The following is a 24,876-nucleotide window of genomic DNA, read 5'->3' as shown; positions in this document are numbered from 1 at the left end:
CCCGCCCATCAGAACAAGACCCAGTTTCCCCCTCAGTCAGTCTCTCCCAACAGGAAGCTTCCATAAGGCTCTTATCCTTCTCCATCAGAAGGCAAACAGAAAACCACAATCACAGAAAAGTAACCCATCTTAAACACATGGACCACAGCCTTGTCTAACTCAATGAAACTATGAGCCATGCCATGTAGGGCCATCAAAGACAGACAGGTCATGGTGGAGAGTTCTGACAAAACATGGTCCACTGGCGAGGGAATCGGAAACTCCTTCAGTATTCTTGCCTTGAGAACCCCACGAACAGTATGGAAAGGCAAAAAGATAGGACACTGAAAGATGAACTCCCCAGGTCAGAAGGTGCCCAATACGCTACTGGAGATCAGTGGAGAAATAACTCCAGAAAGAATGAAGAGATGGAGCCAAAGCAAAAACAACACCCAGTTGTGGATGGGACTGGTGATAGAAGCAAGGCTGAATGATGTAATGAGCAATATTGCATAGGAACTTGGAATGTTAGGTCCATGAATCAAGGCAAATTGGAAGTGGTCAAACAGGAGATGGCAAGAGTGAACGTTGACATTCTAGGAATCAGCGAACTAAAATGGACTGGAATGGGTGAATTTAACTCAGACGACCATTATATTTACTACTGTGGGCAAGAACCCCTTTGAAGAAATGGAGTAGCCATCATAGTCAACAAAAGAGTCTGAAGTACAGTACCTGGAAGCAATCTCAAAAATGACAGAATGATCTCGGTTCATTTCCATGGCAAACCATGCAATATCACAGTAATCCAAGTCTATACCCCAACCAGTAATGCTGAAGAAGTTGAAGCTCAATGGTACTATGAAGACCTACAAGACCTTCTAGAACTAACCTTCAAAAAATATATCCTTTTCATTACAGGGGACTGGAATGCAAAAGTAGGAAGTCAAGAAATACCTGGAGTAATAGGCAAATTTGACCTTGGAGTACAGAATGAAGCAGGGCAAAGGCTAACAGTTTTGCCAAGAGAATGCACTGGAGAACACAAACACCCTCTTCCAACAACACAAGAGAAGACTCTACACATGGACATCACCAGATGGTCAATACTGAAATCAGATAGATTATATTCTTTGCAGGCAAAGATGGAGAAGCTCTATACAGTCAGCAAAAACAAGAACATGATTTGACTGTGGCTCAGATCACGAACTCCCTGTGGCCAAATTCAGACTTAAATTGAAGAAAGTAGGGAAAACCACTAGACTAACAGGTATGACCTAAAGAAAATCCCTTACAATTATACAGAGGAAGTGATAAATAGATTTAAGGGACTAGATCTGATAGAGTGCCTGAAGAACTACGGACGGAGGTTCGTGATATTGTACAGGACAGAGGGATCAAGACCATTCCCAAGAAAAAGAAATGCAAAAAGGCAAAATGGCTGTCTGAGGAGGTCTTACAAATAGCTGTGAAAAGAAGAGAAGCAAAAAGCAAAAGAGAAAAGGAAAGATATACCCATGTGAATGCAAAGTTACAAAGAATATCAAAGAGAGATAAGAAAGCCTTCCTCAGTAATCAGTGCAAAGAAATAGAGGAAAACAATAGAATGGGAAAGACTAGAGATCTCTTTGAGAAGATTAGAGATACCAAGGGAACATTTCATGCAAAGATGGGCTCAGTAAAGGACAGAAATGGTATAGATCTAACAGAAGCATAAGATATTAAGAAGAGGTGGCAAGAATGCACAGAAGAACTGTATAAAAAAGATCTTCATGACCTAGATAATCATGATGGTGTGATCACTCACCTAGAGTCAGACATCCTGGAATGCGAAGTCAAGTGGGCCTTCAGTTCAGTTCAGTTTACAACCTTACGAATCATAGCACACCAGGCCTCCCTGTCCATCACCAACTCTCAGAGCTCACTCAAATTCATGTCCATAGAGTTGGTGATGCCATCCAGCCATCTCATCCTCTGTCGTCCCCTTCTCCTCCTGCTCCCAATCCCTCCCAGCATTAGGGTCTTTTCCAATGAGTCAACTCTTCACATGAGGTGACCAAAGTATTTAGGAAACATCATTACAAACAAAGCTAGTGGAGGTGATGGAATTCCCGTTGAGCTATTTAAATCCTAACAGCGATGCTGTGAAAGTGCTGTACTCAATATGCCAGCAAATTTGGAAAACTCAGCAGTGGCCACAGGACTGGAAAAGGTCAGTTTTCCTTCCAGTTCCAAAGAAAGGCAATGCCAAAGAATGCTCAAACTACCACACAATTGCGTTCATCCCACACGCTAGTAAAGTTATGCTCAAAATTCTCCAAGGCAGGCTCCAACAATACGTGAACCATGAAGTTCCAGATGTTCAAGCTAGTTTTAGAAAAGGCAGAGGAACCAGAGACCAAATTGCCAACATCCGCTGGATCATTGAAAAATCAATAGAGTTCCAGAAAACATCTATTTTTTCTTTATTGACTATGCCAAAGCCTTTGACTGTGTGGATCACAATAAATTGTGGAAAATTCTTCAAGAGATGGGAATACCAGACCACCTGACCTGCCTCTTGAAAAATTTGAATGCAGGTCAGGAGCAATAGTTAGAACTGGACATGGAACAACAGACTGGTTCCACATAGGAAAATGAGTACGTCAAAAATATATTTTCACCCTGCCTATTTAACCTATATGCAGAGTACTTCATGAGAAATGCTGGACTGGATGAAGCCCAAGCTGGAATCAAGATTGCTGGGAGAAATAGCAATAACCTCAGATATGTAGATGACACCACCCTTATGGCAGAAAGTGAAAAGGAACTGAAGTGCCTCTTGATGAAAGTGAAAGTAGAGAGAGAAAAAGTTGACTTAAAGCTCAACATTCAGAAGACTGAGATCATGGCATCAGGTCCCATCACTTCATGGCAAATAGATGGGGAAACAGTGGCAGACTTTATTTTTTTGAACTCCAAAATCACTGCATATGGTAGCTGCAGCCATGAAATTAAAACACATTTATTCCTTGGAAGGAAAGTTATGACCAACCTAGTTAGAATATTAAAAAGCAGAGACATTACTTTGCGAAAAAAGGTCCGTCTAGTCAAGGCTATGGTTTTTCCCATAGTCATGTACGGATGTGAGAATTGGACTATAAAGAAAGTTGAGCAACAAAGAATTGATGCTTTTGAATTGTGGAGTTGGAGAAAACTCTTGAGAGTCCCTTGGACTGCAAGGAGATCCAACCAGTCCATCCTAAAGGAAATCAGTCCTGAATATTCATTGGAAGGACTGATGCTGAAGCTGAAACTGCCTGATACAAAGAGCTGACTCATTTGAAAAGACCCTGATGCTGGAAATAGTAAAGGCAGGAGGAGAAGGGGACTACAGAGGATGAGACTGTTGGATGGTAACACCGATTCAATGGATGTGAGTTTGAGTAAGCTCCAGGAGTTGGTGATGGACAAGGTGGCCTGGTGTGCTGCAGTCCATGGGATTGCAAAGAGTAGGACACTACTGAGCAACTGAAGTGAACTGACTGATGCAACAGCCCACAGGCAGGTCTCTCACCATGGATTTTTATTTTAAGTTTCCATATACTTGTTGATAAGATTAAATTGTTTTAAATAATTCCAGTTTACTTTAATAAAGTATTATATATATATTCTGGCCACAAGTTATTTGTGTGTTACAAGTATTATGGATAGTTTCTCCAATTCTCTAATTTAAATTTTCATTTCCTTAACTTGCCTTTTGATGAGCAGAAGTTAATTTTGATGAAGTGCAACTATTAATTTTTTTCGAGTATGTTTTTGTATCTTAAACAATTTTCTTATCCCAAAGGATATTTACTTACATTTTTTAAATTATATAATATTTTTTTTTTTTTTATATCTGTGATATATTTAAAGTTACTTTTGTGTCCTGTGTGAGGTTAATATGAAGGTTCATTAAATACCTATGTATCTATATCTATATATGGTTATCCATTAATTCCAGCTCATTTATCGAAAAGTCTTTCCTTTCTCCATTGTATTGCTTTGGTGTCTTTGTCAAAAATCAACTGAGGTTATATGTGTGGTTTACTTCTAGACTTTCTATCTGTTCCATTGCTCTATTTGTCTGTCCTGACACTAAAACAGACTTGCTTGACTACTCCGGATTTATAGAAAATCTTGAAGACAGATAGATCAAATCTTCTAAGTATGTTCTTTTTCAAGATTCTTTTGGCTACTGTTGGACCTTTGAAATCCAATGCAAATTTTAGAATCAGTTTGTCAACTTCTACAAATACATGTTCTAGGATTTTGATTGGGATTGTCGTATATCTACAGATCAATTTGAAGAAAATTGCATCTTAGCATATGTCTCTATTGATATTTCTTCATTAATTTTTCTCAGCAATTCTTTATAGTTTTGTAATTTGTAGTTTTCAGTGGGTGGTTACTGCACAAATTTTAATTTGTTCCTAAGTATTTTGTAGATTTTGAATGCTATTGTAAAGGGCATTTTAAAATTTAATTTTTGGGCTGTATATATAAAAATACAATTGACTTTTGTATATTGTCTTTATCTTGTGAAACTCTGCTAAGTTCATTTATTGATTTTTAGTTCCAAAGAATAGAAAGGAGAAATAAGAAGTCCTTCTTAAATGAACAATGCCAAGAAATAGAAGAAAACAATAGAATGGGAAAGACTAGAGATCTCTTCAAAAAAACAAGATATCAGGGTATATTTCATGCAAGGATGGGCATGATAAACAACAAAGAGAGTAAGGACTTTACAGAAACAGAAGGGATTAAGAGGTGGCAAGAACACACAGAAGAACTATACAAAAAAGGTTCTCAATGACACGGATAACAATGATGGTGTGATCACTTACCTAGATCCAGACATTCTGGAGTGTGAAGTCAAGTGGGTATTAGGAAGCATTACTATGAACAAAGCAAGTGGAGGTGATGGAATTCTAGCTGAAAGCTATTTAAAATCCTAAACGATGATGCTGTTAAAGTACCACATTCAATATGTCAGCAAATTTGGAAAACTCAGCAGTGGCCATGGGACTGGAAAAGGTTAATTTTTCATTCCAATCTCAAAGAAGGGCAGTGCCAAAAAATGCTCAAGTTACCGTACAGCTGTACGTGTTTCACACGCTAGCAAGGTTATGCTCAAAATCCTTCAAGCTAGACTTCAGCAGTATGTGAATCGAAAATTCCAGATGTAGAGGCTGGGTTTGGAAAAGGCAGAGGAACCAGAGACCAAATTGCCAAGATTCCTTGGATCATAGAGAAAGCAAGAGAGTTCCAGAAAAACATCTACTTCTTCTTTATTGACTATGCTAAAGCCTTTGACTATGAGGATCAAAACAAAGTGGAAAATTCTTAAAGATATGGGAATACTACCTTACCTGCCTCCTGAGAAACCTGTGTATGTGGTTTCAAGAAGCAACAGTTGGAACTAGACATGGAACAAAGAACTGGTTCTAAACTGGGAAAGGAGTATGTCAAGGCTATTGACTGTCACCCTGCTTATTTAATTTCTATGCAGAGTACATCATGAGAAATGATAGCCTGGATGAATCACAAACTGAAATCAAGATTGCTGGGAGAAATATCAACAATCTCGGATATGCAGATGATATCATTCTAATGGCAGAAAGTGAAGAGGAACTAAAGAACCTTTTGATCAAGGTGAAAGAGGAAAGTGAAAAAGCTGGCTTAAAACTCAACATTCAAAAACTAAGATCTTGGCATCTGGTCTCATCATTTTATGGCAAACAGAAGGGGAAAAAGTGGAAGCAGTGATAGATCTTATTTTCTTGGGCTCCAAAATCATTGTGGACAGTGACTGCAGCCATGAAATTAAAAGACTCTTGCTCCTTGGAAAGAAAAGCAATGACAAACCTAGACCACATACTAAACAGAAGAAACATCATTTTGCCAACAAAGGTCCATATAGTCAAAGATATATTTTTTCCAGTAATCCTGTATGGATGTGAGAGCTGAATCATAAAGAAGGCTACATCAGGAAGAATTCTTTTGAATTGTGCTGCAGGAGAAGACTCTTGAGAGAGTCTCTTAGATAGCGAGGAGTTCCAATAAGTCAATCTAAAGGGAATCTACCCTGAATATTCATTGAAAGGACTGATGCTGAAGTTCCAATACTTTCGCCACCTATTGCAAAGAGCTGACTCTTTGGAAAAGATTCTGATGCTGGGAAAAACTGATGTCAAAAGGAGAAGGGAGCAGTACAGGATAAGATGGTTAGATAGCATCACTGATTCAAGACATGAATTTGAGCAAACTTCGGGAGATAGTGCAGGATAGGAAAGCCTGGTGTGCTGCAGCCCATAGGATCTCAAAGAATTAGACACAACTTATTGATTGAACAAGAACAACAATAGTGTTTTTACAGGTGCTTTACAAGTTTTATGTACACAATATTACTACCTGCAAATTAAGACAGTCTTCATAGTCTTTGTTTCCAATTTAGATACCATTTATTTCTTTTTGTGTCCCTATTGCAGTAGTTAGGACCTCCAGTATAATGTTGGATATAAGTAGTGAGTGTAGACATTTATGCCTAGTTCTTGATCTTAGGGGAAGTTGATTTTTTTTCACCATTACATATAGTATGAACTATAGAGTTTTTATAAATGCTTTATCAGGTTGAGGGTTTCCACTAGATTGCTTAGGTTTTTATGATGAGTAGTTGCTAGATTTTGTCAAATGCTTTTTCTGCCTCTAAGGACTTGTATCTAGAACATATATAGAATTTCTAAAATTTAATTAAAAAATCAACCCAATTTTTAAGTAGGGGAAAGAACTGAATAGACTCTTCAGAGAAGAAGATATATGGATGTGTAAAAAGAACACAAAGAAGTGGTGAACATCATGAATTTCCAGGGCAATAAAAATTAATATTACAGTATGGTTGTCATGTACATACACTAAAATGTCTAAAATGAAAAGGAAAGAGAATACTAAATGTTGGCTGGAATGTGGAAAAACCAAAACACCCATCTGCAGTTGTAGGAGTGTAAAATGCTGCAATCACTTTGGAAATCTGTTTGTAGGTTTCTTATAAAGCATACACATTACCTTATGATGCAGATATTACACACCTGGATTTTACTCAAGAGAAGTAAAAATTTGTATTCACAAAACCATTTATGCCTGAATGCCTATTTCAGATATATTTACAATATTGGGGAAGTGAACCTAGCCCAAATGTTGATTTGAATGAATACTCAAATTGTGGTATATTTATACAATAAAATATTATCTACCAATAAAAATGAATTGCTTTACAGCCCCCCAAACATGGATGAATCTCTGAAACACTGTATTGAGAATAACCACACAGAAAAAAGCATACATTATGGAATTCTAGTTGTATCATGCTAAAGCATATGAGCAAACTAACCTATGTTGATGGAAATTAGTGTTTGCTTCTGGTGGTAGGAAAGACAGAGAGATAATGACTGGGAAAATGTAGAAGGGAATCCAAGAGGTGTTGGCAATGTTGTGTATCTTGATAGATGCAAGGATTTTATTGGTGTATTGTTGGCCAAAACTCATCAAATGGTTTAAGATCTGTCCATTTTTATGTAAACTAAACTTCAATTTGGAAAAATGAAAAGCACAAAAAAATAAATAGCATGAAGACATAAGACTTTTAAAGTTTTTAGTAAACAGGAGATACCACTGTTATTATGAGGACTTTTGTGATAGTCATGCTTATGACATTATATATTCCTTGTGGATGCTTCGTTGTTCCCTGTATTGAAAAACATACCAGAGAGAAGTAAATAGATAGAGATCTACATACAAAGCACCACCACTACATAGCAGTAGTTTTATAAATCATATTCCTTTTGATTTTAAAAACACGAGAAGGATGCATCTGGCCATATAGATGCACACATTTTGGTTTTTATCATCAAAATAAAACCTTGTATTATGAATCACTATACAAGCACCAGACAGTGTTTCTGATTTTATCCCAATGAAAGCTTTTTAATGAGTACACATTATGTTCACTTATTAATATCACTGATAGGTATTTCATCATATTTTAATACCTACTGAAAGTAATTTGGCACGTTTACTGTTTTCTTCTAAAGTGCTTGCTATTCTTGAAAGGGCCTGGCTGGAATTTTAATTATAAACTGGCTTTCTTTTTTTCTTCTAAAGAAGGACACCACAGATAGTCTGTGCAACTTAATTCTATAAACATGGAGCATTGTGCGAGGTGCTTGAAAATTCAAATATAAATGAGACATGATCTCTGTTTTCCAGAAGCTCATAATGAACTCAGTGATGGACAAGAAGTAATATAACTAGAAGATCATCTAATAACTGCAATACTGGTTATATGAACAAAGGGCTGTAGGAGAAAAGTGAAAGTGAAAGTCACTCAGTTGTGTCTCTTTGCAACCCCATGGACTATACAGTCCATGGAATTCTCCAGGCCAGAATACTGGAGTAGGTAGCCTTCCCCTTCTCCAACCCAGGGATCGAACCTAGGCATCCTGCATTGCAGGCAGATTCTTTACCAGCTGAGCCACAAGGGAAGCCCAAGAAAACTGGAGTGGGTACCCTATCCCTTCTCCAGGGAATCTTCCCAACCCAGGAATCGAACCGGGGTCTCTTCCATTGCAGGCAGATTCTTTACCAACTGAGCTATCAAAGAAGCAACTCAATTTTCCTAGAGGGAGAGGAAGACAGTCATAGATGACTTCACAAAGGAAGTGACATTTAAGATAGATAACACATTTAAGATTAAAAAAAATAAAAGAGTGATTAATATATCATTCGGCAATTCAGCTCCCATGCTGTTGCTCCTACATGATGAACATTAGGTCAGGCACTGGCACACGGTGTGGTCTAGACCCTCAAGAAGCTTATACTCCAGGTACATTTTGCCAATTCTAGAAGGAATCAAGGTCGCTCAGTTGCATACCTCATTCTTTTCACTCTGGCTTCTTTCCATCTCATTTTACTAGACTCATACACCATAAAAGACTTTTAAGTTCAAAGTTACTATTTTTCTTTTTTCATTTTTGATGTAATGGGGGAAATGATGCATGGTAAATATTGACTGTTAGTTCTACCACTTAGCTGTTTTCTTACAGCATTTATTTATTCATTCATTTACTTATTCAAACATCATTTATTAAGCCCTTACTGAGTATCAGTGGGTACCCAGGAATTGGGATACAAAGGGGAAGACTGTCTGGCAGAAGAATCAGAGATGCAGAGATTCAAATGCTGTGTGATACTGGTTGCAACTCAGATGGAAGAAGAAAAGGAGAAATTAACCCTGGTCAGAGAGGTCAGAGAATAACTCAAAGACAAGAGGATGCTTTAATTACTCTTTAGTGAACTGGAAAGACTCCAGATGTAAAGAAGAGCAGGTGAAAATGCGCACAGACCCCAAGCAATCAGCTGTGTTGTCCTGTGTTGTTTTCTCTCAAGGGCTCTTGCTTAGGAATTCTGCTTTTATCCTAAGCACAGAAAAGTGCAGTCATTTCCTTCCATGCTTTCTGATTGTAAAATTTTGTTTTTTTCTTTTAGCATGCAATTTTTTCCATGTTTCTCAAGCAAATTATCTCAACATAATTCTTATTTTCACACCTTAAAATGCCAAATATTAGCATTTTATTTTCTAATGTCACTAAAATATATACTTCGCCTCCAACTCTAAAGAAGAATTTGTGGATAAAGATATAATCGCAGTTACATTTTCATTTAAGTATTCTTCACAACACTTTATCTAAACTACTTAAGGCGAATCGTATTTCAAAATTCAGAAACTTTTTTGGACTTTAAGAAAGAAAAATGGTACATTTACTACATTATACCTAATACCTCCAGCAAGATGCGGAGTGGCAACCTGGACTCAAACACATTAGTCTCTCTGCAGTAAACATGCAAATGTTCACTCTAAAAGGAATAAATAAAGATTATAAATAGCCTCATATCAGTTCAGGCCAGGTTTGCTGCCAAATGAGTTATGTGAAACATTTGGTTACAGAGTTTTTTTGGTTTCAGAATTGTTAATGAGAGAATGCGGACTTGTGGTTATCCTCATTTTATAGTTTGAGACACAGATTTAGAGAGATTAATTAACTCACCGGAGTTGCTTAGTTAATAAGTGACAAAGCCTCATAGAAACCCCACAGGCTTGCTCTGAACTCTGCCAGTAACCACTGTCCCACATACAGCAAGCAAACATTTCACTTTTATTGAGCTGCCAGGTTTTTGCCAGGTAAAGAGGGAATTAAGGTAACTGAGTATAAACTAAAAGGGTTTGGCTACAGATGCCCCTCCATTTTTGATGATATTGTGAATAGTCTCAACTTCCTAATCCTCACAGACATCCTCATTGCTGACTGTGGAGGAAAATGAGACTTGAGCCATGGAAACAAGGATTTGGCCACATTAGTTATGTTAGCTTTCAAGTAATTAGTATATTTAATATATTCTCCCTAATGCATGGCTTATGTATTAATTGATTAAACTTCCCAAGCAATGTTTCTTCATGTGACTTTGGAAGAGCAAGAAGTCAGGCATGGACTCTGGATGTCATGCCTTTGACAACTGTCTCTGCGTTACAATTCTTCTTGCTTACATGTCTTTGATCCAACAGCTGAACTAACTCCCTGGTTCCTCAATGGGCATGTTCAACCACTGGTCATTCAGAACCCAGTGTGCTGCTTCTCTGGATTTCCTCGCCCTATTCTCTATGTCATTTCTCTTCCAGCTCAAAATCATTTCTTACCAGCTTTCTCCTACAAAAGAAGCTGTGTTATGTCCGTCACTATCTTCTCAGTCTCTGACTGTACTCAGTTGCTATTCACTTCAGTCCTCTTGGCAACATGGATCTTTGTGTTCTTCCATCAAAATCAGGATGTTAAAATGCAGATTCCTGGACGCACCTTTGACCAGTTAAATCGGGATCTCTAGGAGTGGAGCCAGGGAATCTACACTGTCAGATGTATGCCACATGGTATTCAAGCACCATGAGTTTGAGATAACAGCTTTGTGGTGTAGAAGAGCTATGACTGCCCTTCCTATGGAATCTACTCTCATGCTTGCAGGCACAAATTTATACAACTTGCACCATAAGACCAGAGCAAACTATAAATGCCTGACTTCTTGCTCTTCCAAAGTCACATGAAGAAACATTGCTTGGGAAGTTTAATCAATTAATACGTGAGGCATGCATTAGGGAGAATATATTAAATATACTAATTACTTGAAAGATAACATGACTAATTTGGCCAAATCCTTGTTTCCATGGCTCAAGTCTCATTTTCCTCCATCTTCAAACACTGCACTGTAATTGGTTTCTTCTAAATTTCTACTCTAATTTATTCTAGCCTGACCTCTGAGTGAAAGATTAAGTAGAGTAACAATTATACTTTCCAAACAAATTTTTTTCCTGTCTAAAGAAGCCAGCTACTTCTAGCGGGGCTTTTTAAAAGCGTCTGCATCTTCTCTTATTTCCCTATAGCATGAAAACATGGTAAGAAGCAGCATCCTACTCTTTAGCTAATGAGAATATAATATGAATTACTGCCAAAGATACACACACATACATACACCAGGAAAGAACAGCTAGGAAGCCACCTGTACTGTGGACCCGGAGTGCTTTGATTCACTATTAGGAATATTAACCTAAAGGAGATAGTCACCTATTGTTTGAGTCATGTCAGCCCTCACTGGAGACTCTGGGGCATAGATCTATTTACCAGACCATCTGCTTGTTCCTCAACTTAGTGCTGAGAAATGAATTAGTAATACAATCACATAGGCAAGATCTTCCTTTTTTTTTTTTAACAAATGATAATACTGGAAATTACGCTTACAACTTTGATGAAGGCTGGGCTTACCAAAATGAAGTCTAAACCTAGATTCAAACTATCTGAAAATCAGTTTCCACTTATGTTATTGACACAAGTGTCTCCATCATTACCTATCTTTTATTTGAATATGTAAGTTTTGAAATGAGTGTGGAAGTCCTTTAGAGACAAAATGACGCAGTGCAATGCAGCCTTTTCCATTTCAGCTCTCATGATGACTGCATATATTTGAGACAATGCTTTTATAGATGGTCATAAACTATCAAAACCATCACGTCAGAAACAATTAACTGGATATGTTTACATTGCATGAGCGTAAAGTTATTTGTAAATTTTTTTTAGTTATGAACAACCTTGGGATATTGATGGTCATTGATAAAGGCATGAGCACTCACTGTCTAAATACTTTCAGACTCAGTTTATAGTAATATGATTAGTTACACTAATAATACTGCTTGGGCACAGTCTTGCTAATTATAATATTATAAATATTAATGTCACCCAGCCTTTCTGTTTGATTGCCATTCATGGAGTCATTCATCACGATATTTTCCTGGAAACCAGCAAGATTTTATTCCCCCCCCCTTTTATTTTTGATCACTGGACTTGCAGTCATTCATACACATTAATCTATAAGAAGCTCTTATTTTTGGCTATCTCAATGTAAATCATTATATGATGTTTCTCTTATTCTTTCTGAGTCCCTAACCATGCCATCGAAAGCACAGAACCCAGGGTTTTTGTTTTCCATTCTTTTTCATGTGACCTGTTTCAAGTTAAGATTCATTTGAATTATTAAATGCTTCCTTAAAGAATCTTTTTATACTTGCCTCTCTTTTTTTAAAGTTAATTATTGATGTAGTGACAAGCTGAAAAGACTAAGAATTATAATTTTTTCCTCCCCTCATTCAGGACTCAAGAAACGTCTTCTGACAATGGTTGTCTATTTAGAATAATACAAAGGAAATACAAAGGCAAAATACTGAATGTTGTTTCAGAAAAGATTTGCTAAAATCACTGTATTATACAAAATGTAAATGTAGTGTATATTTCTCTGAAAATAGCAGTTAGAGAGAAAGTTGGGACATAACCTTTTGAGCCCAGATTTAACCACACACATAGCAGAAGCAGTTACAAAAGATACTGATTAGATTTTAATTTTAAAAACTTCATCATATTATTCAGGGCTCCAGTGATTTGATTGTCTGAAAATAGAAAGGTAATGTTATAATTTCCAGAGCTGGTTAAAGAATAAAGAAATCTCCAGCCTCCCACTGGAAAGAATGCCAGTCATCACCACAGTAAGCAAGAATTTGGAGGTATTTTATACTATAAACTTCAATCTTTTTCCTTTATGTGACCTTGTGTTATACAGGTTTCATAAAAATGTAGCTCAGAGACCTGTCATATAGTTGTAATCAAGGCTCCTTCAGAACAATTCTACTATGCAGTCACATCCAATGGGGCATCTGTGTTTCCCCTGTTAGTAGGACAGTGGGAGGGCAAACAAGACCCGAAATGGAAAATGAAAAAGCCAGAGTCCTCAAGGACAACCCAAGAGAGGTGACCACGTACCTTTCCCACAAGTTCAGCGATACAAGGGACTGGTTTCCCTTTCTGGTGACTCCTCGTGGCTGGACTCTGCCCATCCCAGTCCTGTAGTTCTTCAATGCTTTTCAGATAAAGCAAGGCTTTGAGGCCAGTGCAGTAGTCTTGGATGATAGTGAAATCCTGATTTTGAATAGCACTGCATACCTAGAAAAGGTAGAGCAACCAACAGAATGTCAATTCAGTTGCTCAGTCCTATCAGACTCTTTGTGACCCCATGGACTGCAGCACACCAGGCCTCTCTGTCCATCACCAACTTCCAGAGTTTACTCAAACTCATGTCCGTTGAATTGATGATGCCATCCAACCATCTCATCCTCTGTTGTCCCTTTCTCCTCCCACCTTCAACCTTTCCCAGCATTAGGGTCTTTTCAAATGAGTCAGTTCTTCACATCAGGTGGCCAAAGTATTGGAGTACCAGCTTCAGTCAAACCAAGAGCTAATTCTCCAAACAGACTCACTTTTCAGACAGTCAACACAATTTATTTTACATGCCAGGCACTGGTCTAAGCCTGACATGTCAGTCATTGCCTGCCGGGGATGGGAGTGTTAGGGAAGGAAAAACTGCCAAGGGGCACAGGGAAACTTTCAGGGACTATGGATACTTTCATCAGCTTGATGTGGGGACAGTCTCACAGGTATATACATATTTCAAAACATCAGACTGTATACTTTAAATATGTGTAAAGTGTTAGTTTCTCAGTTGTGTCTGACTTTGCAACCCCATGGACTGTAGCCCTCCAGGCTCCCCTGTCCATGGAATTCTCCAGGCAAGAATACTGGATTGGTTTCCATTCCCTTATCCAGGAGATCTTTCCAATACAGAGATTGCACCCAGGTATCCTGCATTGCAGGCAGATTCTTTACCATCTAAGCCACCAGGGAAACCCTATGTCATGCATAGTCAGTATGGCTGTAAAAAATTAGGTCCAATAGGTAGAATTTCCAAGGAGTTAAATTCAGCACAACCTAAGAACGGACATTTTAATCTCTCATTTGCTTTCTGTTAAGATGTACTGCTTAGAGGTACATGTCCTGGCTGGTCATGTACCTTGTTTGAAGGTGGTCATGCTGGGCTGGAGTGCTCTCATCAGTTAACTCAGCCCGCAGGTACCAATGCCTACCTCTTCAGCCTCATATATTGTTGTTCTTCTTTGTATTCACTATGCTCCAATCATCCAGGTCTTTCCTCTTTTCCTCAGATTTGCCACATTCTTTCTTTGCCTTGAGACCTCGTAAGACCTTGCTGCCTGGAAGGCCTTTGCCTTTTACACATGGCTGACCAACCCCCCAGGCTTCAGTCTCATGGGAAATATTACTTCTTCAAGGAGGCCTCTAGGAGCTCCATAAGGAGGTTAAAGCCTCCTTAACTCATAGAGTTTTGACTTCTAACTTTTGCAAGATTATTTGATTGACAGCTCCCTTCCCCGATAGACTGAAGCTTTAGGAGGGAAGAACCTATATTTATTTTGGACAACATGTTATCCCCAGGGACTAGCACAGAGTTTGTCACTTATTCTGCTCTTAATAGAGATATGTTTAATGACTGCATATGCAGGAGAGATTTTTTTTTTTTTTTGACCATTTGTTAGAAAATAGAGATTTAATTCTAGAGTTAAGGAAGGCTGAATCTGAGAAATTAGGATCCTTCTAAAAACAACATATTTGAGAGTCTGTTAGGATTTGAGTTAGAGCTTGAATTCAGTGGATTTAGAGAAACACTTTCAGATTGATTACTTACAAAGATAATTCTCCAATTTTTATACTACACATAGACTCCAGAAACTCATTTACAACTGCTGGTAGGACCTCTTCATCCATATGGCCCACCATCACTTAAACAGAAAATTTATCACCTAGAATTCAGTGACTCTCCACATCCATATTTCAAATCAATCCAAAGAAACAACCATCCAAACAAAAGTAAGCAAAGCAAAACTCATTTCTAGCCTATCTTTCCAGATGTTAGATTCTTAGCATATATCATAGTGCCTGGGGATAGCAGCCAATAAAGAAGCTCCAATACTTCTGGCCACCTGATGCAAAGAGCTGACTCATTGGAAAAGACCCCAATGATGAGAAATTGAGGCCAAGAGAAGGGGGCGACGAGGATGAGATGGTTGGATGGTATCACAGACTCAATGGACATGAGTTTGAGCAAACTCAGGGAGATAGTGATGGACAGAGAAGGCTGGCGTGCTGCAGTTCGTGGGGTTGCAAAGAATCGTATATTACTTAGCGACTGAATAACAACAACAATGAAAACTCATGTCATATGTGAATGTAGATGAGGAAATACCTGAAAATAGAAGGACAAACCATATTCTACTTCAAGGTCTCTTAAAGCCTTCTGGGTGTTTAATTAATATATTTCATTACAATCCTCATGCCTAGCACACCACCAAATACTTAGCTGTTGCTAGGCTGGTTGAGAAAATTTACTGAAAACATACTGAGAGGTTCTAGAATAGGGAATGGGAAATAGATAGAAACAGAGAAAGGGCAAGAAGAATGTATACCTAGCAGTTCTCAGCAAAGAGTGGTAGTCATTTCACTATGTACATATAAAAAGGCCAAATGTGGGATTCTGGGAATAGAAGCATTTAAAATGAAGGCTTAAGGAAGACAATGAAGGACACTCAGAAGAGACACAAGACAGATGTCAAATGCTGCACGAAGAGTCAATAATATCAGAGGTGAAGAGGTATCATTAAATTTGTCAATCAAAAGACATTAGCATTTATGGTGGATAATTTCTACAATAGGGCAGAAGCGTGTTAGGATGAATTGAGGAGTCGATGAGGATTGAGGAACTGAAGATATGAAGATGGAATGATCTGATGAGAAGTTTGGCTCATGTAAGAAAAAGAGCAGAGCTAGTGGTATAAGTAGGAGAATTTTGTGTACTATTTTTATAAGGATGAAAATGGCTATGTTTTAAGGGAATGTGGCCATTTTATATTTCAGAATAAAACAGAATGGCTACTGTATATTAAATTTCTGTCAAACTTGGTTGAATGATGATGTGGTAAGAATAAAACAATGCAATATATAACATGAGGTAGGCTCTTATGATGGGCCACATACTCTGTTCAACACTTTTTAATGTATTATATCATGAAGTCCTCAAAATAACACTGAGAGGTAGGTTTAATTTTTAGCCCTAATTTACAGATGAGGCAAGTGAGATGCAGAGACATTAACTGACTTGTCCCAGGCAGGCCACATGGTTAGAAAGTGGATTATACTACATAATTCATGACCATGCAGGCTAAGGTGACTTAGGTGGAGACATTCACAGCAGAAAAACTCTTTTCATATAATGAAAATTATTTTTTCCATGAACCAAAACCATGCATATATATTTTAAATGGTCAATTATCTTCAACCCAAATATAACTATTGTTTTGAAAAACTGATCTAGTAGATAAAAATTGTCAATGTCTTCATGTTTTACTTCTTACTTGTATAGTATGAGTAAAAACAACAAGCCAAAACCAAAAGCAGAAATAAAAACCTTTCATTTCCTATTGTGAAGGGCTGTATGTTACTACAATGTAGGAAAGAACATTGAATAACTAAATACAGACAAGAATATTTTCTAGGAAGTCCATTTATATCACATAAAAAACCTGTTTCTCAGGAGGAACAATTTAAGCATTAATTAGGCCTGTTATAATTTTCTTAGAGTTGTTTTCTTTTCAGAACAATGATAAAGAACATCATTATAATCTCCTCCACAGGATTTTTTTTAAACTGTAAAAGTCAACTGACACTTTACTTAATCTTCTTTGTTCTGTGAGATTCTATTTTTTTTTTTGTAGTATATGCTAATGGATACACTTTTACTATAGTCTTAAAACATTTACCCATATGAACATAAGAGATCAGATTTTGAAAATCACATCATGTCATGTAATTTATAGGATGTTCACGATTGCTGTGAAAACCTGCTGCTGAAAGGACTCTAAAAAGGACTCTGGCCACTTTGCAATGCATGAATAGTCAAGTTTAGCCTTAGTCCTCCCTAACTTTCCTGGTGAGGAGATACAGAAGCCACTACTTCCCTTAATCCACAATTTGTATAGAGTGGACTCAATCAAGTGGTGCCAGAGTGACCGGAGTGACTTGTGTATTTTAACTATGGAAGATCATATGGTGCTAAAGACTAAAAAGACTTCCTCTTTTTCCCACCCTCTTGTATGCTCTTTATTCTACTGTCCTTACATAATTGGGAGCTGCATTGAGCAGGTGAGGAGGACATAGGACTTGAAGAGGGAGGAGAGACTACCGGCTGGTGACTGAACATGGCTGGGATGGGGTGCTATGCGGGAAGCCCTGGACCCCACCATCAGGGTCAGAGGGGACCCCTTCAGACATGTTTCATCATAAAGCAACTGTCACACTATAATATACTTTCCGAAAATAATTTAACTTTTTTCCCCATAAGATTAAACATTAATTTTCTGAAAGAATTTCTGATAATAGAAGCTTTTAGATTGCTATCTCTTTGAAAAATAATATATATACACACACACACACACACACACACACACACACATATTATCAGAGGGTCTTATTAAACTGTAAATTCTGTTTCTGTAGGTTTGGAGTGAGTTCCAAGTTCCAAGTTTCTGCCTTTGTGACAAGCTTCCAGGTGGTGCTAAGGTTGCCGACTACATTTAGAATAACAAAGATTTAAGCACTGGTGGGGATGAATCTCTTATCTTAGAAATGCCTTCTGCAAAGTAAATTTCTTCCAGACAAATAATTTCCTGCTTTTTATTATCAGACTGCAATATTTTGGCCCTTTAAAGCTCTACTTACAATAATGTTATATGTGAAAACACAAGAGTAGTTTTCTGATGAAGTAGTAAGTCCATGGGATTTGATGCTCAGAAAACGGATTTGCTCAGAAAGGTGCCTTGTTCTTCCCTAACCTGCACTGAGGGTTTTATCTCTATCTCAAAGGTAAATGGTTCCTTTTAAAACTCCAAACATGTAGCTGCTATTCCTAAATGGGTGTATTTTATATGACATCTCTTAATTGTTTGTTTAACAGCTCTGATTAGGACTCTTAATAGCTGTTAACATGTTTGCTCAGTATAATTTGTAAGTTCTTTATGGTGAAGGCTGGTTTATCTTTCTTCGCAGCAGGGCATCAGGTGCCATTATAAGGATCATTGCCACCATTAATTATTTCCATGAGCGTGAATCTCCCTACAGTGAGCTGTTCTAAATAGGGGCCCTTGATTCTCAGCAGGGCCAGCTGTATGCAGAGGCTGAGTTTGTGGTGACCCCCTGTGCAGCATGATTTGAGGTGTGCCATAAAGTTCCCATGGCCACCAAACGGTCCCCTCCAGAGGTCTGACACAGTGCCCTGAATTTTCACTTTAGGTGAAGACACATTTAACAGGAGTCTGTCTATGCAAAGCAACTGTAAAAATACCTGGGAGGTGACAGAGGGTTGCTGGGTGCTACTCCTTTCTCATTATTTTTCATTAAATGAGATTAACTATATTAGTAGTAAATTACCTATTTATGATGGTCTATATCAATAACCTCAGATATGCAGATGATACCACCCTTATGGCAGAAAGTGAAGAGGAACTAAAAAGCCTCTTGATGAAAGTGAAAGTGGAGAGTGAAAAAGTGGGCTTAAAGCTCAACATTCAGAAAACTAAGATCATGGCATTCGGTCCCATCACTTCATGGGAAATAGATGGGGACACAGTGGAAACAGTGTCAGATTTATTTTTCTGGGCTCCAAAATCACTGCAGATGGTGACTGCAGCCATGAAATTAAAAGACACTTACTCCTTGGAAGGAAAGTTATGATTAACCTAGATAGCATATTCAAAAGCAGAGACATTACTTTGCCAACAAATGTTTGTTTAGTCAAGGCTATGGTTTTTCCTGTGGTCATGTATGGATGTGAGAGTTGGACTGTGAAGAAAGCTGAGCACTGAAGAACTGATGCTTTTGAACTGTGGTGTTGGAGAAGACTCTTGTGAGTCCCTTGGACTGCAAGGAGATCCAACCAGTCCATTCTGAAGGAGATCAGCCCTGGGATTTCTTTGGAAGGAATGATGCTAAAGCTGAAACTCCAGTACTTTGGCCACCTCATGCGAAGAGTTGACTCATTGGAAAAGACTCTGATGCTGGGAGGGATTGGGGGCAGGAGAAGGGGACGACAGAGGATGAGATGGCTGGATGGCATCACTGACTCGATGGACATGAGTCTGAGTGAACTCCGGGAGTTGGTGATGGACAAGGAGGCCTGGCGTGCTGCGATTCATGGTGTCACAAAGAGTCGGACACAACTGAGTGACTGATCTGATATTTTTAAAATCTCCTTCACATACATTGAGAGAAATTCTCAATACTCAACGCAAAGCTACAAATTAGGCAGATGAGAGGATAGTATCAATATTTGTGCTTTAACAATGGAAAGAGCTTGAACTTGAAAAACTATTTCTTAAAATCTAATCAAGTGGGTTTTATGCCACATCAAGTAGTATAGCCTAGGGGTTAAGCATATGCCTGTAGAAGTTTGGCAGAATTGGGTTTAAACTACATCTTAGCTGCCTAAGTATGTGCAACTTTCTTCACTTAAAAATGGAGATTAAATACTATGCACATGGGAGAGTAAAAGGTAACATATTTAAGTACATAAACTAGTGAAAGTGAAAGTGAAGTCGCTCAGTCGTGTCCAACTCTGCGACCCCATGGATGGTAGCCTACCAGGCTCCTCCCTCCATGGGATTCTCCAGGCAAGAGTACTGGAGTGGGTTGCCATTGCCTTCTCCAGGGGATCTTCCTGACCCAGGGATTGAATCTGGGTCTCCCATGTTGCAGGCAGATGCTTTAATCTCTGAGCCAGTAGCCAGCAGTTTGTAAGCTAGACTGGCACCAAAAATAAATTTCATAACATGTATAAATCATCATAGCATGAATTAGGCAGAATATAATTTTTTAAATCTGTATTTTTGTGGTCTAATGCAGTAAAAGGTCATGGATATTTTTTTTTTTTTTTTTTTTTTTTGCATTAAGCAATAATTTCAGGAAAAGCTTAGGTCTTGTCAAAAGACATGTCTGAGACCCAGTTAAGTCCTTCAGTAGCTGTGTGACTGAAACTAGTCTTTGAGCTTTTTGAGTCCTCCTCTCCCACCTTCCAATTTGAAAACAGTAGATAATGGTATCTTATTCATCACTGTGAGGATGAAATTACCTCATAAAGGTGGAACTACTGTGGAAATTGTAGTATTATTTAGACAGACTGGTATTAAACTCCACAGTTTTCATCAAGTAATCTAGAAGTTAAAGGGCTTGGTGGAGGTCAAAATGGAAACTTTTGCCTGTAAAGAAAAAGCCAAAGTCCTTGAAATGTAAAAGACAACGTACTAGAAAACTAGCAAACAGAATTCAAACTGGATTAAAAATACTAATCTCAGGCAACTAATTTGGCAAAGAAGAGTTCTAGAGAAGTATGACATGTGAGGCTGGCATGGGTTTTAGTGTAGCTGAGTAGCACAACTTTCAAATGATATTTTGAAATGTGACAAGATTTTTAAAATAGGGATCTTAAAGTATTAGACATAATTCAGATAAACCCATAATCATAACGATTCCTTTTCATTATTACCACACAGATGGACAAACTACACTCCAGGTCTCAGAAATGTGTGCCACCACACTGCAAAATATACGATTACAATTTAAGTCCAAAGTAGTCTCAAAGTTTCTGTAAATTCATTAGTAAGAGGAGTACTGGAGAGTGATTACATTTAAGTAAAAATGGAATTATGCTGCAATGCTTAACACATACCAAAATATACTAATAACAGAGTCTTATGTGGTTGGAGGAAATTCAAGAATATTCCCATTAAACAAACCATCAGTGAAACAGTGAATGAGAAGGATTATCTACTGAATTCTTAAAAGATTTCCCAGAAAAAGAAGGAAAAAAGTGATCCTATGATCTCCCTTTACCAATCCATTTTGATAAAGGGTTAATCTGTTTAAGCAATGTAAAACACCTGCAGTATTTTCATAGTGCTTTATTGTTTTCAAAGACAAAAAGGAATTCAGATATTTCTTTGTGTTACAGGCTAGGAGTCCAGAAAGGTTAAACTGTCCATGGTAACACACAATTGGAGGCATTGTTGGTCTTCCCACCCAGTCTGAAGTTTTCCAGCTAAGGCACTGACTTTTAATACCAGCACTTAGTCCATGTACCAATTTTAAGAGCAAGACAGAGAAGCTGCTATTAAATCTTTAGTTGCGTGAAGAAATGGAAATTAAACACTGAATGCTATGTTCCAACTCAAAAGATTAGTAGGTGATAGAGTCAATGGTCAGATTCAGGTCTTCAGACCTCTACTTTTATCTTATTTCTATAAATTCCAAAATCTTAATTGTAATGTCTTCCGTAGTTGAATATGCTCATATTTGTGATTTTCATAAGAAGCACATTATTGAAAAATAATTTCAAATTCATTATTTAATGAATAATGTCAGAAATCCACAGATCTGTATAAGGATTTTAATAATTAGATGACTACTGCAGTTTTACTATTGAAACTGGAAAACAGATCTCTATTGTTGTTGGCTGAAAATGCAGTTTCCAACTCCATCTGTCCACACCCACTGATTAAAAACACCAGATTTTCCAAAGGCATGGAATCAAGTAATTCCTCACTGAATTGGGTTCTGACCAGTACTGATAAACATGTATAAAATTACAGTGTACTTTTGAAACTGGTACACAATACATACTATTGAAGTAATAATTCACAATAACAATATCCCCCTATGAGGTTTTGGTACTACATAAACATGGCATTGCTTACTGGAATTCATGAATAAAACACCAAAAATTATAATTTTATAAAGCTATAGGTGAAAAGACAGCCCCTGGAGACACACAGTACATAGGGAGCTAGACAGGGATGTATTTGTATATCCACATAAAACCACAAATCTTAGTTGTTCTATCACATTAGTTTCCATTTGTTGGAGCTGTACGACATCAAAGTTGTGATGTCCCTATATATTGCATTTAGCAGTAATGTAACAGACTATGTGAAGAAATCAAAGTGAGAGTTTCTAAGTAGTTTCCTGGCAATTGAGACAGCAGGCTCTTTCATCTGCTCTGTAACTGTAGCAATGCATTGATTTAAACTCCTTCTGAGATTTCAAATGCTTTTATACTCTTAGGTCTCTCAAGCAGCTTTTTTTTTTTTTTTTTTCCAAAGTGATAAAATTCTAGCATTCAACAGAATACCATTTTGTTTCCCCCAAAAGGAGAGGGCTTATTTCAGCTTTGTTACGAACCTGCACAGGATCACTAAGTAAAATAGCTGTCCAAATGCCATCCTATTAAGAAATCTGGCTTTGAGTTCAGTTTTCTACGTTCTGACTGTAGCAAATTGGAGAGGGGGCAAAAAGGACAACAAACAAATAGCCCCACAGAAGTTGTTTTTTTCAAAGTTTCAACTCAGGAAAAGCCTAATGGATAAGAAGCTAAGCTTATTAATTTTTTCAATTAACTGCTACTCATTGATAAATCTTAAAGGTATAGGAGTCACTTTGTTTTGTATATTCATCTATTTCATTGTAGATTACATTATTTATCCTCTTATCTAATCCTTAAAATTATATATTTCCTGAAAAATTCTAAGTGTCTGAATGCCTCCTTTTTCCCAATCAAGAATGAATTTTATGGAGCTTGAAAGGTTATTTTTCAATGTCCATCTGTAGTCATTCTCTTTCTGATGAATTTCGTAACCCACAATTCAGCTGAATACAGACTAAGTGTATGAAGTGTTTCCAAGGTATTTTATTCTGGTATCCAGACCACCTTTGCCAACCAGAATATATTCATCTATTCTTGAAGTATTTTCTCAAAGGCAGCACAGGTGATGGGTCACCCACTTGACTGTTATTTAGAATAGCATGTGGAACTGATATTACTCATACTTTGTTGATGACACAACTTGACTGAAGATGGTCTGGGCTAATTAATTCCTCATGTGAGGCCACTTTTTTTTTTTTTTTAATGCCATGTCATGTGGCATGTGGGATCTTAGTTCCTTGACCAGGGATCGAACCTGTGCCCTTTGCAGTGAAAGTGTGGAGTCTTTACTGGAGCGCCAGGGAAGTCACCAGCCTCAGCTGATTAGTCAAAGGGATATGCCCTGCAGGTGAGATTGCCTCTGTCCCCTCCTTGTCTCGTCCATTACAAAGTCAGTTCCAGGTGAACTCAGATCTCAGTTATGACCTGAACGAAGAAATAATAATAAAAAGAACCATACAGAGACACAGCACCTCTATTTGCCTTTTATGAGGGGCTAGAGAGAAAATGAGTGAACCGGGCACAACATGCAGGGCCAAAGAATGGTGACTTCTGTCCTGCCTCTTCAAAGACACTACTGTGGACGACCCAGCTTCCTTACAGACATAAATACAAGGCTAAAAAGACTGGGGTAAGACCTGGAGTCTTCTGTACATCAGGGTCTTATGCAGCCCATTCTTTGGTTAGGGACTATGGCTGCAGTTTGAGGAAGCTTGGTCACTTTTGCTTCAGAAGCACTAGATTTTTCTACTAAAAAAATTCTCACCATCCTGGGCTATTTCTTTCGTGCAGCATCAGTTACCACAGTAATTTTCAATTACTCCGCGGCAGCACAGGTGGTGGTGCAAGGGTTTCATGTAGCATTGTGCAAGCTCAGCACCTCCCATGATCAAAGTGGGGCAAGAAAAGCAAACTAAATACCTAAACAATAGCTGTCAGATGACTAAAATCCTTAATTTCAGGCAATCTCTCTTTTTCAACAGAGTCAACACAGCTGTGAAAACTTGACTTACGATATCATTTACTAAAATACCACATGAGGTTTGGATGACAGAAAGAGAATAAGTCATAAAGCCAAGAAAGGAAACATCTATTGGGCAAATTATCCCATGGAAATTTTTTTCTGGACCTTGAAGATGAACAAAGGTATGTGGATACTAAACAACATAAGGAGACATTCATCATTCTAAGAAAAATGGACTATTTGCCTGCAACGAGAAAAACGTTAATGTGAAAATTAGCATATTAGATAATACTGTCCCCTTCTGAACTCAAAGCATTCATAATTCAGTAGTTGATTTTATGCTTAATCTATTATTGGTAAAAACACAAATTTGTGAGAGTGGTCTGTAACTGTTATCAGTGAGTCAAGAATCTTGACTGAGTTGCCAATGTAGTGTGGGACAGAAAGTTAGACAAAGTTCAGCTGATTAAGAGTAAGTACTTATGAAAGGGAAAGTTTCTCAGTCATGTCCGACTGTGACCCCATGGAATATAGTCCATGGAATTTTCCAGGCCAGAATACTGGAGTGGGTAGCCTTTCACTTTCCCAGGGCATCTTCCCAACCCAGGGATCAA

At 37.8% G+C, this 24,876-nt stretch overlaps 1 protein-coding gene across 1 annotated transcript in view; it reads right to left on the bottom strand.

Annotated features, from left to right (window-relative positions):
- DPYD (dihydropyrimidine dehydrogenase) overlaps nt 1–24,876 on the bottom strand; it is a 930,468-nt gene that overhangs the window by 128,334 nt on the left and 777,258 nt on the right. The window contains exon 20 of the mRNA XM_005888124.3: nt 13,410–13,589. Coding sequence (XP_005888186.1) covers nt 13,410–13,589 — 180 coding nt within the window. The remainder of the gene's footprint in view (nt 1–13,409; nt 13,590–24,876) is intronic.

This window comes from Bos mutus, chromosome 3 (genome assembly GCF_027580195.1).
Source record: "Bos mutus isolate GX-2022 chromosome 3, NWIPB_WYAK_1.1, whole genome shotgun sequence".
Classification (NCBI taxonomy): domain Eukaryota; kingdom Metazoa; phylum Chordata; class Mammalia; order Artiodactyla; family Bovidae; genus Bos; species Bos mutus.
Note: the sequence above shows the minus strand (reverse complement) of the source record. Positions and strands in the feature narration are given on the sequence as shown.